Source organism: Etheostoma cragini, chromosome 3 (genome assembly GCF_013103735.1).
Source record: "Etheostoma cragini isolate CJK2018 chromosome 3, CSU_Ecrag_1.0, whole genome shotgun sequence".
Taxonomy (NCBI): domain Eukaryota; kingdom Metazoa; phylum Chordata; class Actinopteri; order Perciformes; family Percidae; genus Etheostoma; species Etheostoma cragini.
The window spans coordinates 1,390,999-1,404,288 of record NC_048409.1 but is presented as its reverse complement, the minus strand read 5'-3'; the positions used below and the strand labels follow the sequence as shown (position 1 = coordinate 1,404,288).

Below are 13,290 nucleotides of genomic sequence, written 5' to 3'. Positions count from 1 at the left end.
TCCTCCACACAATCCGGCCCCTCTCTTCAATTAAGTCAAGCAGGAAAAACCTGACAAACCTCAAAGAGGCTCTCTTCGCAGAAGAAATCACATCAGGCATGAATGGTTACCTCTCCAAGGCCTCTGTGAACATATACTAGATGTACATAAACATGGCCTTTTCTTGCTAAGTGATTGCCCCAAGCTTTTCATATATTTTTTCTGTCTAAATTCCACATGATGAAAATCCATGAAAAAATAAAACATGTTTTATGAGTCAAATGGATGTAATAGCAACGATGGAGCTCTAATACATTAGTCGGCCTAAAATTGACTTCAGTGGCACAGATGAGATTTTTTTTGTGTCTTGAGGTCCACATAATGCTCGATATTCTAACAAAGTGCTGGCAATAACCGGAAGCATGCTGAAAGCACAAATCAGAAACAAAGGGATCCAGTGGGGACTCTCTAATCCAAACCCTTTGGGAATGGAGGTATTTTCAATCCAGTGAAATGTTCACTTGGATAAAACACTGAATAGTGGGGTAATTCATATTCAAAACATGAAACAAGTATCCACGCATATTCTCAAGAGTCTATTGCACAGTCTAATTTGCAGTCGGAGGATGAGCGAGGATATTCAAACAATTGTGCAGCTTTTTTGGAACTCATTTTCACATTAGGGGACCTCATCAGTTTGCAGGTTCGAGCATTAGATACATATATTGACACAAGTAAGGCTCCAAATAACTTATTAGTATTTTCTTATTGACTTATCTGTAGACTTATATTAAATTATTTATTTTCACAAAATGTTGTACTTAAAAATGCCCATTACAGTTTCCAAGAGAAACAAATGTTGTTCCAGCCAACGATCTAAGGCCATTAAATATTCCATTTATTAATCTATATCTACGGCGTTACATTATAGGGATTGTTTAGAGGCCAGATCTGAGTTTCCTGTTGCATGACTAACAACTTCCTTCTCGAGGTGATTGATCAGAGGCACCGTGGCTCCGTCCAGCGCCTAGCCCCCCCCAAGGCAAATATGATTGGTTTAAAGAAGTGCCAATAAACCAGGTTTTTCTCCCATCCCAGAATGCAGTGTGTACTAGGCACCGTCCTCCGCAGCGCTATGGAGGAAGGTCCGGCAATGCGAGACTACAATAACATTAAACTGACAATAGCAGCAAATTCTCACATTTAAGAAGATGAAGCCAACACATCCTCTGTGTTTCTGCTTTATAAATGACAATTTTGATAAATTATCAAACAATAATCAAAATTGCTGTAGATTAATTTTCTATTGATAACGAATCAATTGATTTATTCAGCACTAGACTTATCACAGTATACTTGTTTTTTTATCATGTGAGAAAAAACAATGGCAAACCCGTATAGGTGTCCTGTGATGTATTACTGCTGGGGGGTAAATCAGCAGAGTAGACACAAAACAAACCGCCAGGGAGGAGATGTGGCAAGGTTGATGCTGATCATGTGTTTTTCTACTATGTCAACGCTGTGTCTGAAGGTAAAGCTGTTACCTTGCAAGCTCTGCTAGGCCAAGGACTACAACATGTCAACGGAGGAAAGGCTTTTAACCCGGGATGGGCAGCAGTTCCAGTACAACTACAGGCTAAATTTACCCTGAAGGCCAGGCTTTTATATAGCCAGGCTCATCCAGCAGCAGACCTGGCCCACCTGGACTGTCAGGGGCCTATGTTCCTCAGAGCGTGTACTCACTTAGATTGTATCATCCCTTGAAGACTGAGGATGAGATGGGTCTACTACATGATTTCGGCAGCCCTCTTCAAAGACAGATACAGCCATCCCATAGGCTTCTGAATTAAACATGAGGCGTGTGCAGCAGGGTGGGTTGTGTGTGTGTGTGTGTGTGTGTGTGTGTGTGTGAGTGTGTGATGGGTGGTTGAGTGGGGGAGTGGGAGGAGGGAAGGGGGGAGCGGGGGTTCTTAAGACACCACTATTAGCTATTAGACATACTGTATAACAGATGAGCCGTGAATGCCTTTGATTTGACACACATCCTCACTGCCCTGCTGGGTTTCCGGAAGCTTTTGTCTTTCCTGATTCCTACTTTCTTCTTTGTTTTCTGAATTTTTTATGTATGTGTTTTTTTTGGTAGCATGGAACTTGTTAACAAAATCTAAATTAGTCCAGAAAAAGAATGAATGTGTGCTCATTTCAGCAGGAGAAGGGAATGCAAATCCTGCCAGGTACAGAGATGTCCCAGATTCACACAGCACTGGTTCTGACATGTTGCTGCTGCTTGGAATATTATATTGAATGTACCACTTCTTCCTATTTTTATTAAATGTGTTATCCAAAAAGAGCATGACAATATCGTTACAAGAATAACATCAACTTACATTGATTTCTTTTATCCAAAGGCTCAGTAAGTGTTGCAGTTCACACAAAAGGAAGAAGGATAAGGATATCTTTATTAATGACTAAAACTGCATAATCAATACATCTTTACTTTGCATTGCTGAGCAACACAACCCTGTGCATTATTGTTTGCCAAGGCCTTTACGTTATCTGACATTTCACTGTTCCTTATCACTCGCTGGTGTAACTTACACTCAGCTAATGAAAGCTTTCAGTGTACATACTGTCTCATAGGTCTTTTGTGGGAAAACCCGCCAGTGCACAGGAAGTGATCCATGTTTTCTGGCAACAACATTGTTTGGAGCAGGGTAGTCAACAACAGCTACCATGGATGTAGACAAGGAAAAAAAGGAAAAATTACTGCTTAGCACTAAAGAAGTCCTCAAAATAAATAAAAAAACTAGAATCTTTTGGACAACCACTTACAATTTCATTTGACATATTCAGACATCATCATGCTAGAACTAATGATCTGCTGAAGATCCTGACTTATGGCATCATAGCATTGGATAATACTAAAAGCTGCAGTTTATTAGATTAGAATATGCAGACTGTGTAATGTGTTTAGTATATGCATTCATTAACTCAAAAGAGATTGGAAAATAAAGCTCCTCTGAGAAATGTCAGTCATCAGTGAACTTCTGTCTTAAAAAAGCGGGTGTCTGGGTTGGCTACCAAACGAGAAGCCTGTTGGAGCTTGTACCCCGCTCTCCCTCGAGGACATAGCAATCATCATCACAAAACCTGTGCGTAGCTAAGCTGTTTCAAACATGTGTATGCTGATGTTGCCATAGATCTTTGTTTACCGGGGAACAGAGACATTCATTTCCTGCACCATTTAACCAGAAGATGATGCTCAGAATCAACATACCGTCCAAACAAATATGATATGAACCCACTGCTTCCCCCTTCCATAAAGACAAGATGTGCTTGCAGAGAAGAGTGTAAAACTATTCCTGAACTCTCCTTGGATATGACTGTGGAATGTCCAGAACACAATGTTACATGGCCCGTATTTTTATTACACAAGTCAGTAAATCTAGCTGATGTCTATCTGCAACTAACGATTATTTTTTATTATCAATTTATCTGTGGATTGTTTTCTGGAATAATGGATTAGGTGTTGGGTTTATGAAATGTCACAAAATGGCGAATGGTCCTCAAATGTCTTGGTTTGTCCACAACTCAAACGTATTAAGTTTACTGTCACAGAGAGAAGAAACTAGAAGATATTTACATTCAACAAGCTGACATCAGAGAATCCATTATTAAAATAGTTAGTGATTAATATAATAGTTGACAACTATTTGATTAACCGACGTTGCAGCTCTAGTTAGGTTAAGTGTCAAAAAACACCCTTTTGACTAAACTGATTATATATTTTCATAACATCATAATATACAGTGTAGACTGTATATGACTGTGTAGACTGTGTAGTGTAGACTGTCTATTAGATTATATTAGATACGTTGGAAGCATATCAGAAGACATTATGAAAACTGCGTAGTGTGACAGTTATTAGATTCGAAATGTAAGTGTTACATTACAAAAACTTTCATTTAAATAATAGAAGACATTTAAAATACCTATTCCACACCCGGAACAGCACTAAGTTTAAAAAGAATGGGATTGTGGCTTGGAATGAGCACTAATCCCAAATAGGAGGAGGAGATTAGCAGATGGCTTCACTACAGCATATGCAGGCCTATCTTAATGTCTTTTAATCAGAGCACTGTGAGCTGCTCCACACATCTCACAGCTACAGTGTATACAATGAGACAAGCTTAATCACATCAGGCTTACAGTGCAGTCGTGCTGTCAATAAACAGCAGCCGCGGCCATTCCAGTCCTCCCTAAAGGGGACTTCATTCAGCAGACCAACGGAGAACCAGCTGAGGAGAACTTTAGCCTTCCCATGACAGCATGGATGGGATCTGTGCATATGTGAACATGGATTCCTGCTGCACCCATAGGGTTGGGTAAAGCTGTGGGCTTCACTGTGGGTGGCCCCCATGGACCTGGGCTAATTGTTTCACATCACAGGCGAGCCAGGCTGAGATCAGACCACCGGCAGCTCGGATTCAGGCAGTTCACTAGCCAAACAGGGTATGCCAGGAAGCACTTACAGTGCACACCCAAGCCCACTCACACACACACACACACACACACACACAGCCCCTCCATCATATATGACCACCAGAGAGTACAAGGAATTTTTCTCCATACTATTTGAGCAAGCTGTCAATCCACTAGTCAGTTGGTGGTTACCTCAGCCATGATGAATTAACTAAAAGGTGTGATTGTTATGTTTCCTTGTCACAATCAATTTTAACAAAATTTACTTAAAATGTAAACACAAAAGATGTCACACAAAAATTATACAGAGGGTGACCGGGTTAGCTCAGTTGCTAGAGCCGGCGCACACATATAGAGGTGTACTCCTCGACGCGGTGGCCGTGGGGTTGACTCCGACCTGCATGTCATCCCCCCCCCCCCCCCCCCCCCCCCCCATAATAATGGCATTTTTTATCTGTCCTGTGGAGATATACGTCTAAAATGCCAGAACAATAATCTTAAAAAAATGAAAAACACTGAGGGTGTAATTCTCTCATTATGAAAGGTGGAGTGCTGTACAAGAAGTGATGCATTTATTGTGCTTAAAAAGAAAAATAAATTCATGTTATAGCAGAAAATGACATTCTGCACATTTGTCTTGATCGACCGTAATCAGCAGCCAACGGCATTGTGAACTGGTTTGCAACCCCCTTTCTTTTATTTTAATCATTTCTAAAGTCTGGAAGAGGGAAATATCAAAGAAATGGTAAAAGAAAGGCTTAATTTAAGCAAAGTCTGAACTTTTTTTTTTTTGGTGTGCGTTCCATCTGTTAACGACTTTATCTTGCAACCCTTTTGTGGGGATCCTGAACCCCAAGTCGGAAACATCCGATCTGTCAACACAAGTACAACTGACCGCAGTTGCCAGCTTTGACCTTTTGCACAGGGGGCTGCAGTCGGGCCAAACACATAAAGCTTAAAGAGCATTTTGGCACTGTGCCTTCATTGGGCCCCCGGCAGTAGACAGTGACAGGACACACAGGGAGAGAGACGCCGGTCACAAACACTAAATTATTCGGCCAGATTTGAACTGGGCACGTTGCGAGGATGACCAAGATGCATCACACTAGGGCTCTGCACTTAATCACACTTTAATCGTGATCACCATTTTGGGTCCCAATGATAACAAACACAATCAAAAAAATATTTTTGTACATCATGTTTTGCAAGTACACTCTTATTTTGTCTTGTGTTCTGAAGTGGGAATTGGGAAATGTCACTGTTTAAAGTGTTTTACTGTGGGTTTGTTTAGCTATTTCACTGTTGTTTTTTAAATTCAATAATTGCAACATCTTTCCAAAAGTCAATAAGTAAATCAGGCCTATGTCTCGCACGCCAACTTTTTAAAAAAGCGCTCTTGCCGTGTGGTAGTTGTGTGGTAGCGGGCAAACAGATCAGCATACAGAGCACTTTCTCTGCGAGCGCATGCTGCTCTAGGCCTATAGTTCTCAGATCTGTCACTAGAACAAGACTGGGAAATAACAAAATCCTCCCAGTGCACACAGGACTGTTAATCACCAGGCATCCCTCGCCTACTGCTTTTTCAAGGCCTGTTGGACTTAAAGTAAACACGTGCAGGAAATGTATTCAGTGGCTCTAAACATTTATATGGGGGCCTTGTGCTTCAAACAGTTTCATGGCCAGCACATCTTTCAAGAAGGTGCTTAGTGAGCCATTTGTTAAAGGCATGATAATAGGGCATGACAATGCATGGCCTGCTCCATGCAGCGCGGCTGTGTCACTGTTTGTTAAGCCGTTAGTTTGTGTACTCTATCTGCTGATAGACAAGGTAAGATGGTTGCTGAATGCTGATCTGATGAAACTTAACGTCTGTACATTATATTGCAGGGCTGATGTTTTCTAAGCTCTACTCTGACCCATTTCTGTGCTGAATGAATCTACTGATCCAGGTATGAAGGGGAAAGATTGGAAAACCGGTTGTGGAACAACATAATCAAATTAATCTACGAGTACCCAAAAGCTTTCGATGAGTTCACATGCGCATTATGGAAAATCTTTTTCTGAGTGGTTGGGTAGCGCTCATCCATCTTCTTCTTTCCCATTTCTCCAATTTCATCTAAAAGAATATCCTTTGTTAATCTGGTCTCAATGAGCGCCGTTGTTAGGTGCTCACTCTGCACTCCGAGCCAGTCATAATCCATTGTGTTGTTTGCCCCTCACTTGGTGTACATTTCCATCGCAAATTCCAATGTGAACAGTCAATAACATGCACAGATGTGGCCATTGTAAAAGCCTTACGTTTCAATTCAGAAGAATGTAGCACGGTCAACTACTTCAGCACCCCATCACATACTTAAAACACAAGTTGTACTCTTGACTCGGATTATAAAAACAATATATGTGTGATTATGTTCTTGATTTGTTTTCATAAAAAATAACTCTAACCGAACAATCGATTATCAAAATAGATGAGGATTCATTGAATAGTTGACAAGTAATCAATTTTTTCTTTATCTATGCAGCTCTTATTTTTCAGTAATTGGTTGCAGGGGTTATTTGACACCTTACTTAATTTGAACAAACTCCAGAAAGAACTCTGCAGTGTTAATGCTGGAAAGATGCCGTATAAATGCATTAGGGGGGGATTTGTGCAATGGCTGCTGTTCTGCTTCACCAAATCATCATGAGTTGTGAAAAACATATTAACCCCAGGGTTGATATAAACATGTGCGCCAGGACTTCATTTCCTCCTCGCCCTCTTGCTGCACTCATCAGTTTTATGTAGAACACGCTACTCCAGAGTCAACATCAGGAAAAATGAAACAGTACATGATAATGATGTTCCCTGACCTCTTTTAGACAGTCAATATAATACATGATGTTGTTGTGTCCTGAGACTCATCATGTTCTGAGGCTCTTCTGTACCTAACAGCATGAAAACTAAATATGTGGAAAGCTAAATGGCTCTTTATATTAGCACTATAAATCACAGGAAAGTAAACTTTTCTTGGATGTGAAAGTCCCGATCCAGGCTTAAGCTAATCCAGTTGCATGATATGTAGAGGCTATCCCGTGCTCACTTCTAGTGATGACGGTAAATGAACTGACAGAACAATCATCGCTGCCCTTTTATGGCTTTACTGGAAAATAAAAACAATATTACACAGTTTATTTTTCCATCCAGCATCTCAGGCAAATCTAGAGCAGGAACATCTGCAAGCTTTCACCCTTTTGACATTATATTGAAACACTGCTTGGGAAATAATTCATAGTGTAGATGCTGTGCTCCCTCATGCCCAATGAAAGAAAAACAACTAAATAAATCTCCCATCTTACTGGCTGTGCCCTTAACAGATGCCGTACAGGAAGTCAGTCCTATCAGCACTATCAGGCACACAGAAAGCCCCGCTGTGTTTTACAGTCGAGTTTCCCAACCCTGCGCTCTTTGCAAGGCTCTGATGTTGAGGGGGAACATGCAACCTATACTGTCCTTTATTCTCAATATCCTTTTCTCAGAAAATTCTTAAAACTACTCAAAATAAAGCCACACCGCTTTTTGCTTAACAGCATCCTTTAGAAGAAAAAAGAAACGTGTTAAGAAACACTTTGAGAAACCCTGTTCAATGACGGGTAGCATCCTCTTGAAGGTTTGGTAATCTGCGTGACACAAAGGAAACTGATGTTTCTGTACTGCAAAACGAGATAATGGTGCATATGAAATGGGTTATAGAAGCCACAGAATGCATCCGCATCCATCTGTTTGGATCAGCCGCACCGTACAGAGGCTGACAAGGTTTGCGGTACATGCAAAACATCCCCATGGCCCAGTGACCCCAAAACTATTTCCTCTGAATGGATTGCTTTGCAAACAAGCGTTGTGATCCGGTATCATCCCATCTACTTCCAGGGCCTCTGGAATCAGCACAACCAGGAACCCGGAGTTTATTATTCTGGTTTTAAACCATTGCCTGCCATTTGGTCTAGATTTGGTTGTCCTGTAAGGTTGGACAGAGCCTTAACTGCTTGTTGATTAAGAGTCAGAGTGGTGTATTTTTGAGTAATTTGTGTAGAAAAATTACTCACTGTCACATAGACACTACATCTCTCAGCTGACCGGCAGATTGACACGCACAAATAGTGCTTGTAATTTCTCATGGTCTGAGTTTAGTTGTCCTGTAAGTTTGAGCAGAACTGTAACTGGTGAACCCTCGCAGTCTGAGTTGTAAGGAAGTGTTGTTGCTTTTGATGGTTATTGTCCTTTGTGAGGTTAGGAATACCATAAAAGCACAACTTTACCTGAAAGAGGAGTATGCCATTAAAAAAAAAAAACTGGTGGAGACATCCCAACTGTGACATTTCGGGTCACTTGGGTCTACAGGTCCTGCACCCCATCCATAACTGGCTTCTTACTTGGATGGGTTGCATGCATGTGATTGGTGATTAATGAATTAACAAACAGCTTATAATGCTTATAATGACATAATCTTAAAACAAGCTTTAACGTCAATATCATACTCATCATATCATCTTTAGCATTATTGGTACTGGTGATCATGCTCCATACCCTCCATCCCCCCCCCCACACACACACACACACACACACACACACATACACACACAACCAACCTCACTCCCACAATCACCATTTGGGCCCAACTCACCGCTATACGCGTGTTGATCTTCTGCTCCCCCTCTGAGCCCTTCTGATCCCCGTTGGCCCTGCTGTACTCTGGAGGTTGCTGGTTCGAGCCTCGGCTTCCCTTTGTCTTCCGGGTCCCGGGCCCTTGATGGACTATGTTGAGCAGGTGAAGGGTGCTCTCGTGCTCCCGGTCCGAGCTCTCGGCCTGGCCCCTCTGGTAGCGGTTCTCGCAGGTGGTGTGGTGCCGCCTGCACAGCTCTATGCGGGCGCGCAGACGCTCCACTATGGCGTTGTGTAACTGTGGCACCGCGGAGCCCCTGGATGGGGCCACCACCGGCCCGCTGCCGACCCCGCCGGGCACAGTTCCTAAACCGACACCCAACATGGGCACGAACGCTCCCGCGGCAGACTGAGCAGGGGTCGCCTCTCCCATGCCGGTTACACTGAGGTCCGCTGAGCTTAGATTGGACCACAGCACGGGCATGGAAGACAACGAGACGTATGGACTCAGCTAGGATCCCATGTGGAAAGACAAATACTCCAGTGCACGCACAGTCCCCCGGAGACAGACGGTGGAGCCTGTTTGTTGAAAGGTTTCCCAATGATCCGTCAAAGTGATGAGAGAGATGGGAAAGACTCAAAGACACTTGTCTTCAAAGTAAGATCAGGTCAGTATAAACTCATTCTAGGTTCCACAGAGGCACAAAAAGTCCCAATGTTGCAGATTTGTATTCGAGATTTCTTCCTCCCGGGTGTTTTACCGTGTCAGCCCAGAATTACAAACTGAGATGATTTACACACATGAAAGGCTCGTGGACTCACAGCTGGAAGGAATCCACTCTTGCTTAACAACTGGACCCCTGCTCACGGAAACATTACATTCAATAAGAAGCCCTCGGATGATTCGAAACCTTAGCACGCACAACTTCAGTTCCATCGATGGCTACTATAAGCTACAATGTCCTCTCACTTCATCGCGAATGTGCCACACTTATTACATAGTCAGAAAAGACTAAGAAGAACTATACATTTAAAGTGAGCGATTGTGCGCCAAAATAGGAGAATCCACCGACACACAAAGCCCCTAAACTTCAAGACTCACGGCATTTTGGTTTGGATTTTTTTTTTTTGGTGTCCTTTCTCTCCGTATTTCGCTTTCCATCCGGATAAGAAGGATCTGGTTGCAAATTACGAGTCAAAAAGCAGGCAGCCGAAACGCAGGGAGCCGTTGGTTAAACCGACCGGGATCCGTCTCTAGCAGCCCATTGACAATCGTTTGTCCGTGTGGTGCACCGAGGCAATAGCGGAACTACAATACACAGAGCCTCATTGTACGGACATTCCTCTCCTGACATGATCCACTCCGGTGGATGTGGCGGGGTCCTAATGCGCGCTCTAGTGGGCAGAAGGGGGACGCCAGGCAGGCACCGTGACCGCACAGGGACCGGATCTCATCCATGTTTGATCTTCAGATCCTTTACCCACAGTGGCTGGAGAAAGTTTACAATACATATATTATTTACAAGTAAATAAATGTTCTTCCTTAAAATACAGGGGCATAAGTATACACCCCCTATGTTAAAATACAGGGGGCATAAGTATACACCCCCCTATGTTAAAATACAGGGGGCATAAGTATACACCCCCCTATGTTAAATTCCCATAGAGGCAGACACATTTTTATTATTAAAGGCCATTTATTTCATGGATCAGGTCTCTTTGCATCCCGATAACGTTCCCTCGGCCTTTGGAATTAAAATACGGCTATCTACCTACAGGCCAGTAAGCATTTCATCAATGTAAAACTACTCACAGGACCCCCCTAGGGGTTCCAGACCCCCTGCTGAAGATCTCTGACTTCGGTAAAAATACTTATACCACAATGTAAAAAGTCATGCATTAAAATTGTTACTTCAGTAGAAGTTTGTAAGTATCATCAGGAAAATGTACTTAAAGTATTAAAAGCAAAAGTACTCATGCAGAAGAAAAAATCTCCTTTTGGTACTTGAAATCCTTTTAATACATTTATTCCTGGTTGTGGTTTGTCTGTTAATAGAAGGACTGTACAAGTGTCTTGCAAGCTACTTTACCAAAAAGCTGTACAGAAGAATAATATAAATATCACAATAATGAACTAGACTGAAAAACACAACACAAAGCAGAGAGTCCTATAAAATGTGGGCGACATTGTGTCAATACAGCATCAGATATACATTCATAATTAATCTCAAAGGACAATAAAGTGGACAGCCAAACTGCTTCTATTTGTAGTAAAGTATTAACTGAGATTTAAATATTGAGACTGTCAAGTTACACGAGAGCTAACTCTGCATCCCATTACCCATACTACCACACTATTTAGTATGCCAGAAAAAGATTGAGTATGTCCAAATACATAGTATATCAAATTCAGTATGTCAAAAATACCAGGATGTCCCACTGCATCCGGTCAGATTGTGTGGTGTGCAAGCCAGGATGTTTTTCTGGCTCGTTTGACCCACAATCCCTTGCGCAGCACATAGGAGCAAGAGGTTCATAGTTCAAGACGCAATGCTGCGTGCATACTGCATGTAACAGTACACACTTTGTAAGGGCAGGTGCAGTTTGTACTTAAAGTGAAAAAGAAAAAGTCTGAGATTTGGAACTCAGCCCATGTTTCAAGTTGGCGGTCAGTTAACCTCTTACTGGCACTGTCTGCTAACCAGTCTGTCAGCATGCAAGTCCAGTCACACAACGCTGGACACACTCGTTTACAAGAGGTCACACATCAAGCATGCTAATCCCCATTAGCACTTTACAGGAGCTGATTGCCTCTTCTTAACACTTCTCTTTTAATGGACGTGTGTGTGTCATATAGCAGTTAACTGCAGACTCATTGTGTTCCTCAACACCTAAAAGGTTAAGGATGGAAAATTGTAGGCTACTTAGCACTTTTTAAATCAAAATGTGAGTAAAGTATTTACAGGAGTTGTGTTTTCCTCACTTCAATTTAATTAAATTATTGGTGTCAAATCACAATCGTTCATTATAGCGCTTCTATTCCTCCTTCATCCACTGGAAATTTAAGAGTCAGAGGTGGCTGCAGAATTAGCTACTAGCTACTCTGTAGATGCAGCAGACTTCTAGTGGATGGCAGCACACGGGGGGCTGCAGCCACAGTCGGGCCATCACACTGACACGGCAGAGACAGGATGCAGGTTTTTGTGAAGCGGAAGGAAACAGCCAGTAGAAAACCACACAGACATGGGAAGAACATGCAAAGTCCACACAGAAAGAACCAAAGAGGAAAGCAATCCTACGAAACACTGACTTGACTTGCTTTGCTAGGTAATTAAAAAGTATTATAACAATAATAGTAGCTGATGGAAAAGTTGAGGGTTCAGCATCATGCTCCAGGCTGCTTTGAAAGGGGAAGAAAGACTATTGTTGTCAGCGACCTGTTGAGTCAGCAGTCACGGGACTATGTCTTACCACACTCAGACTCAGACCACCCGCTGACCTGGAAGTGGGCCCCCGAATCATTAGACTGGCCCTTACCGTACCCAGGGTCAGGACCGGTTTCTATGCCCCGCATATCTGGAATAAACTTCCAGAACACTTGATCTGTGTCTGCTTTCATTTACAGATGGTCACTCTTCTAAAGTCTTTTAAATCTATTTAATTCAGGATTCATATATACATATACTATCTTTGTGCTTTTTTTCTTTTCATTTGCCTAACATGTAAATTGTGCTATATAAATAAATTATATAAATAAAGACTACCATTGTTATAAACACATGGGGATGAGAACAGAAGACATACTTAAGAACACATTAACGCTCCTGTTGTCCTCAGGTCAAATTTGACCCATTTTCAAAAAGTTGCTCTATCAGAAGTTTGGGTTTCTTTCAAACAAATAAATAACGTGGATGGTTAGTTTATAATGCTCTTCACTAGTAAAATAAATTTGGTTTGATTTTGGGTGTTTTATTCAATTTTATAGCATTTGAAAACTGATATAAGACTGATAGACTGATAAGTTGAAAAAAAGTGAGTAAAATGTTGGAAAAATACAACAACAAAAAAAAAAGCTCCTTTCCTTCTGGTAAATAACTGATAAGTTACAATGTAAGCTTTAGTCTGTAGAGCTACAACTCCAGTAATAAGTTGATTACAGATCGGAAATCACATCTTTTTTTTTTTTTGGG

At 41.8% G+C, this 13,290-nt stretch overlaps 1 protein-coding gene and 1 long non-coding RNA gene across 2 annotated transcripts in view; one reads left to right on the top strand and one right to left on the bottom strand.

Annotated features, from left to right (window-relative positions):
• LOC117941640 overlaps nt 1-4,856 on the top strand; it is a 16,383-nt gene extending 11,527 nt beyond the window's left edge. Inside the window, exons 3-4 of the long non-coding RNA XR_004655938.1 lie at nt 2,052-2,056; nt 4,772-4,856. This is a non-coding gene — a long non-coding RNA (uncharacterized LOC117941640). The remainder of the gene's footprint in view (nt 1-2,051; nt 2,057-4,771) is intronic.
• Nucleotides 1-9,584, bottom strand: part of zmp:0000001236 (mastermind-like protein 2) — a 37,152-nt gene extending 27,568 nt beyond the window's left edge. The window contains exon 1 of the mRNA XM_034866605.1: nt 9,123-9,584. Within this exon, the coding sequence (XP_034722496.1) occupies nt 9,123-9,584 (462 nt within the window). The remainder of the gene's footprint in view (nt 1-9,122) is intronic.
• Between the last annotated feature and the right edge of the window lie 3,706 nt (nt 9,585-13,290).